This window comes from Triticum dicoccoides, chromosome 2B, assembly GCF_002162155.2.
Source record: "Triticum dicoccoides isolate Atlit2015 ecotype Zavitan chromosome 2B, WEW_v2.0, whole genome shotgun sequence".
NCBI classification, from domain to species: Eukaryota; Viridiplantae; Streptophyta; class Magnoliopsida; order Poales; family Poaceae; genus Triticum; species Triticum dicoccoides.
The window spans coordinates 222741383-222748037 of NC_041383.1; the positions used below are offsets into that span (position 1 = coordinate 222741383).

A 6655-nucleotide genomic window follows, 5' to 3' on the forward strand; every position below is an offset into this window, starting at 1 on the left:
GCGAGCAATGAAAAGCCGCGTCGAGGTGGCTCGGCGCCGGGGCGGGTGAAAGCAAAGAATCGGCATCGTCTGCAAGGCTACTGCATGCTCTACTCCGACTACTTCGCCGATGCTCCACTTCATGGCGAGAGAACATTTTGGCGCCATTATCGGATGAGCCGAAAGCTCTTCCCCAGGATTGTGAATTCCATCCGGGAGTTCGACAACCACTTCAAGTGCAAGATGGATTGCACTGGCGCTCTTGGATTCACCTCCATCCAGAAGTGCACGACAGCGATGTGGATGCTTGCATATGGAGCTCCCAGTGATTCACTCGACGACTATGGGCGCATGGCCGAGTCCACCAGCATAGAGTGTTTCTACAAGTTCTGTCGGGCAGTGGTGGCAGTGTTTGGGCCACAATACTTGAGAACACCCAATGCGGAAGACACTGCTCGGATCCTAGCCCAGAATGCAGTAAGAGGATTTCCTGGGATGCTTGAAAGCATCGACTGCATGCATTGGAAATGGAAGAACTGCCCATTTGGTTGGCAGGGGATGTACAAAGGCGCCAAAGACGGTTGCAGTGTGGTGCTTGAGGCGGTAGCCACACAGGACCTCTGGATTTGGCACTCCTTCTTTGGTATGCCAGGAACTCACAATGACATCAACGTGCTGCAGTGCTCTCCTGTTTTTGCCAAGCTCGTTGAGGGCCATTCTCCTCCGGTGAAATTCGAGATCAATCGGCACCAATATAACAAGGGGTACTATCTAGCTGACGGCATCTATCCGAGATGGTCGACATTTGTGAAGACGATCTCAAACCCTGTGGCAGGAGGCAAGAACGCCTGGTTTGCGAAGCTTCAGGAGGCTTGCAGGAAGGATGTCGAGCGGGCATTTGGTGTGCTCCAATCTCGATTCGCTGTTGTTCGGTATCCCGCTCAGGCCTGGTCGAAAGATGAAATGTGGGAGATCATGACTTGTTGTGTCATCTTGCACAACACGATCATCGAGAGCGAGCAAGAAGACCCAGTGTTTGACATTGAACCATACTACAGGCAGGGTCCTCTAGCCGAAGTTGATCACCAGCTACCGGCAACTTGGACTGCCTATCTCAGTATGCGTCAGGAGATCCGAGACTCACAGGTGCATCATCAACTGCAGAAAGATCTGATTGAGCACCTATGAAGGCTCAAGGGGGACGCCGCGTGATGAAATACGAGTTTTTATTTGTTGAGCTATATAACTTGTATTGAACTATTTGTTGTTGTAGTATTTTGTTGAAGTATTTGATTTTTCCGTGATGAAATATATGATAAAAAATAATTGTATTGATAATTGAACGCCGAGACACGGCGAAACCACGCCGAATATGGGCCTATTCTCGCCCATATGAGTCGTTTATTCGCCGAAATTGGGCTGCAAAGTGGGCCAATTTCGGCGCCTGGGGGCGAGCTGGGGACGACGACTGGGCGTAAAACCGCCCCCGGCGCCGAGTGTATCGCCGACTCGCTCCCAGGGGGCGATTTGTATGCGTCCTGGGGGGCCAACGGCTGCGTCCTGGGGGGCCAACGGCTGGAGATGCCCTAACTGTAGCCCTCTTTGGCAAAGACCGCCGGCAGGAGTACTCAAAGTTAACGTGGATGTTTCACCGGGAAGGTGGGTGGGCTCAGCATATTATGCCATCAGAGATAGTAATAGAATATTTGTTGCAGCAGGTGCCGGTTGGTACCATCATTGCCTAATGCACTAACTGACAAAGCTTACGCTGCCAGCGGTGGCCATGTGCTGAAACAATAAAAAAATGTTCCTATTTGAAAAACAACAATAATCAAAGTTGGTTGATCAAATGGTCAATAGGGTGACTAGAGCGCATCCCAAAAGATGCCTTAATCCTCGATTAAATGTAGTATAAAAAGATCCTGGAGATGTCATGGAAATCAAATAAGGTCAGGATTTATGAACTTGCCTGCACGCAGAAGCATAGTTCAAGCACTTGTTCGATCAGACTCCACCATCCCTCATGTTTAATTAGGATCCAAACTTCAGCAATCAGTAGACCATGGTCAGTGCCTTCCCTGTGTAAGGACAGAGCAGAGAAGAGTAGCGTTCCCGATGGCTTCTGATGGGCTCCCAGAGGCAGTAGCACCCAAGATGAAGAAGAGCAACATGAAGTATGCATCCACCTGCGCCGTCGTCGCCTCCATGGCCTCCATCGTCCTCGGCTACGGTACACATTGTTGCCGTTATCACCTCGTCGCCTGATTCTGTCTCGTGTTTGGCTATATGAAATGTTTATTTCGTGGCCGCCACAGACACCGGTGTGATGAGCGGGGCGTCGCTGTATATCCAGAAAGACCTCGAGATCACGGACGTGCAGGTGGAGATCCTGATGGGCATCCTGAGCATCTACTCGATCATCGGCACATTAGCCGCCGGCAGGACGTCCGACTGGATCGGCCGGCGCTTCACGGCTATCTTTGCCGCCTTCTTCTTCTTTGCTGGTGCCTTGCTCATGGGCTTCGCAAGCGGCTACACCATGCTCATGCTCGGTCGCTTCGTGGCCGGCATCGGCGTGGGCTACGCCATCGTGATCGCGCCCGTGTACACAGCTGAGATCGCCCCGGCGTCGGCGCGCGGCTTCCTCGTGTCCTTCACGGAGGTCTTCATCAACATCGGTATCCTCCTCGGCTACGTCTCTAACTACGCCTTCGCTGGCCTGCCGCTCCACCTCGGCTGGCGCTTCATGCTCGGCATCGGCGCGGTACCGTCCGTCGTGCTCGCCCTCTTGGTGTCCGGCATGCCGGAGTCTCCCCGGTGGCTCGTCATGAAAGGCCGCCTCGCGGACGCGAGGGTCGTGCTGGAGAAGATCACCGACACTTCGGAGGAGGCCGAGGAGCGCCTCGCTGACATCAAGACCGCCGCCGGCATCCCGGACGACCTCGACGGCGACGTGGTCGTCGTGCCCAGGAAGAGAGGCGGCGAGGAGAAGCAGGTGTGGAGAGAGCTCATCCTGTCGCCGACTCCTTCCATGCGGCGAATACTGGTCGCGGCGCTCGGCGTCTTCTTGTTCCAGCAGTTGACGGGCTCCGACTCCGTCGTGCTCTACAGCCCGCGCGTGTTCGAGAGCGCCGGTCTCACCGGCGACCACCAACTCCTGGCCGCCACCTGCGCCATGGGCGTCGTCAAGACGCTCGTCATCTTGGTCGCCATGTTCCTCCTAGACCGCGTCGGCCGGAGGCCTCTGCTGCTATGCAGCACTGGCGGCATGATCGTCTCGCTCGTCGGCCTCGCGACGGGCCTCACCGTGGTGGACCAGAACCCGGACGCGAGGATCCCGTGGGCAGTCGGCCTGTGCGTGGCGTCCGTCCTGGCCTACGTGTCATTCTTCTCCATCGGCCTCGGGCCCGTGCTGGGCGTGTACACCACGGAGATCTTCCCGCTCCGGGTGCGCGCACTGGGCTTCGCGGTCGGGGAGGCCGGCAACCGCTTGGTAAGCGGCGCCATGTCCATGACCTTCCTCTCGCTGTCCAGCGCCATCACGCTGGGCGGCACCTTCTTCCTCTACGCCGGCATCGCCGTGCTCGCGTGGGTGTTCTTCTTCACCTACCTCCCGGAGACGCGCGGCCGGACGCTGGAGGAGATGGGCAGTCTGTTCGGCATGACCAACACGGGCGCGGAGGCAGAAGATGCTGCCCCCGCGACACAGGACGCGAGCTGCACGGCGAGACTCTTGGGCGCCTCGCCTTGACCCAGAGTTAATTAATCACATGACGGGATTGCTAAATCTCACGATGCTATATTTATAAGTTCTTGCCTTGAGATCCGTAAAAAAATTCTTTTAAATTTCTTCTTCTTCACTTGAGTGAGAGTTGCTTAAGTCTTACAACATCTCCAGTCGTTCGGTCCCTTAAGGGCTTGAAATAACGCCGCCTAGAGGCGAACCGGCGATAAAATCGGTTTGGGGTGGTTGGTTTCCAGCCTCCGCCCTACGGCATTTTTTAAAAACCAAACTCGGCCGAAAATCGAGCAAACACAACACAAATTCGGCCAAACTAGGCGATTTCGTTCATATTTGTAAAAATAAAGTAAAGACATAATTTAAAAACAACTAAAACTACTGCGCCGCCGCCATCGCCCGCCTTCTACATGCCGAGCAGCATGCCATCCCTACTGCGCCCCTGACCAGGGTCGCCAATGCATGGGGGGTTGGACGGACTTGGCGCCTCGGCGGCGATGTCGTCGAGGACAACGACGCTGCCCTCCTCGTGTGTGCCGTGTCGAGTGGCAATCTCATTGAGGGCGCGCCGTTGGCGCGCCATCTCCTCGCGGACGTAGTCCTCCCACGCCCATTTGAGGGCGATCTCGTCGTCGGCGGCCATGGCCTCGTGCTCCTTCTTCACGGAGAGAAGGCACGACTGGTCAACATTCATCACGGCAACCATGCAAAAAAAAGTAAACATTCATCACGGCAATTGAATTCCGAGGCACCCGTCACCGCCGAGGGAGCTCCGCCGAGCTGCCCGTCGCCGGCACTGTGCTGTGCCGGTCGTGGCCGCAGACCACCCCTCCCCCTTCCCCCTTCCCCATCCCTGTTTGTTATCAGTTCCGGCATTGTTCGCCGGGTTCACTGGCGGTCTCAGAGGTGGTTGTGGTGCAGATTGTCCAAAGCCTCGAACTTTGATGGTTCTCGAGGCGGTCTGGATGCAGGGAGGCGGCTCTGGTGGGTCGTGGGCTGACCGCGCGGCTCGGGTGCGGGCGGGCAGCCATGGGCGCTTGGGTGGCATGGATGTAGGTGGTTGGCGGAGTGAGGTTGCAACGGAGGGGTAGGTGCACCGGGGTTCATCACTCGCCCAGTCCCGGTACTGGCTGACGGAGACGGCGTGCGTGGATGTCGTTCTCCTTCTTGCAGGCTCCGTCGTGGTGCCCCCATTGCCTTCGTGTCACTCCGGGTGAAAACCTGATCTTCGGGGTCAGACGGTGACGGCTTCCTACAGTGGTTTCCCTCTTGAGGGCATCGTCTTGGAGTCCTCGCTCTCGCTTGGTCCGTCTCATCACCCCTCAGTCGATTGCTCATTTTCATGGTGGTCTTCGGCTTATCAGTAGGGTGCTTAGTTGTCGTTGGGGTGGTGTTTTCGGTGCTCGGCGCCTTTGTATCTCGCCTTGGGTGTGTGCGTTGAATGTGGTGGTGGCGTGCGTTTGTATCTTCTTGCTCGATGTTGTGATGATGCTTTATATATAAAGCGGGGAACCCTTTTTCGTAATTGAATTCCAAGACACGGTTGTTTAAGACCACTGGCCAAATTTATATACCTGCAGTTACAAAGGAAGCAAACATGCTGACCTCTGATGGTGTGGGCTAGGATGCATCCAAAGTAGATGACATGTTCTTAGTTTCAGATGCACTGGATATCAAACAAATCTCACTCACTGGGTTCACCTCAAAAAAATTAAAAAAAATCTCACTAGGTGGTCCAAACTCAGAGGATTACTTAGCATGGAATTACACTAGGAACCACATGTTCAATGTTAAGTCGGTATATCATCTAAGCATGTCACTGAAAAAGGCGAGGTCGGGACAGCCAGAGTCCTCCAGTTCGGTTCTTAAGCATAAAGAACATTTGGCCTTAGAGCATCTCTAGCCGTTTAGCCCCCCAGGAGGCATTTTTTTGCCGCTTGGGGGGCTGCCGACGAAACATTTAGCCTGGGGATAAAAAATTATCCACTCGTTGCTGCCCACGCACGCACCCACTGCCGGTCCGGCCACCGCACGCCCTCGCCATGTATCGCGCGCTCGCCCTCGCGGCCCTCCTGCTGCTCGCCGCCCTCGCCACGGCGCCGCTCGCCGCCGCGGACAGCAGCGGGGAGTCCATCCCCTTCGCCAAGGAGGTCGCCGGCGCCGGTCGCCGCTCGTCGACCCGACCCTCTCTCGCGACCCGACCCTCTCTCACGATCCCGGCGCAACAGCCCGAAGGAGACGGCGGCTGCATGCTCCCCCTGCCCCTCCCTCCTTGTCGGCGCGAGCTTGGAGACGACCCAGAGGTGGACTGAAGCGGCGGCAGTGCGAGCTTGGAGGCGACCCGGAGGTGCAGCTGCGCAAGCTCGGTGGCAACTCCCGCCCCTCCCCCGGAAGCCGGCCTGCTCGCTGGTGCAGCCGAGCCGTCTCTTGCCTCTGTCCCGAACCGCACAAGGGAGGCGGGCTCGCTCCTCCGCGGCGGCCAGCGGCGAGCGGTGACCGCGACCGCGTGGCGGCAGAGGCGCACAAGCAGCGAGCAGCGAGCCAGCGTCCGCGTGCAGCGAGCTCCGGCCCGGCCACGCCACGGCCCCACGCCGGTAGACGAGCTCCTGCGACGTCAGCGACCGTGGCTCCAGACGCGCGCGCGCGAGCAGGCATGCAGGGCGGCCCCGGCGATGAGCGGTGCGGGGTGCGTGGTTGTTGGAAGAAAAGACGAGGAGAGAGAGAGAGAGAGAGCTCGTGCGTGTGTTAGGTGAGAAGTGAAAAGGGAAGAGAGTGTTTGTGAGGCTGCATGTGGGCCTTTGCATGCAAAAACAAATAGCTGGCCCCCCAGATGCCCCCGGGGGCTGGGTTTGGGGTAGGAAGGTCGGCGCTAAAATTTCATGAATCCGGCGAATAACGTGATCCGGGGGGTGAGTGGGGACTTTTTCATCGCCACGG

The 6655-nt window shown here is 57.2% G+C and overlaps 1 protein-coding gene across 1 annotated transcript; it reads left to right on the top strand.

The window, feature by feature from the left end:
- Positions 1-1890: 1890 nt before the first annotated feature.
- Positions 1891-3846, top strand: LOC119363197 (putative polyol transporter 2). The gene is made up of 2 exons (XM_037628509.1): positions 1891-2209; positions 2295-3846. The coding sequence occupies exons 1-2, from the start codon at positions 2095-2097 to the stop codon at positions 3728-3730; spliced, it is 1551 nt and encodes a 516-aa protein (XP_037484406.1). The 5' UTR covers positions 1891-2094; the 3' UTR covers positions 3731-3846.
- The last annotated feature ends 2809 nt before the right edge of the window (positions 3847-6655 follow it).

Bases quoted from the DNA above. Each gene is read 5' to 3' on its own strand.
- LOC119363197 (XM_037628509.1), top strand. From the start codon at position 2,095: ATGGCTTCTGATGGGCTCCCAGAGGCAGTAGCACCCAAGATGAAGAAG. The intron at 2,210-2,294 runs GTACACATTGTT...TGGCCGCCACAG, and splicing joins CTCCATCGTCCTCGGCTACG to ACACCGGTGTGATGAGCGGG.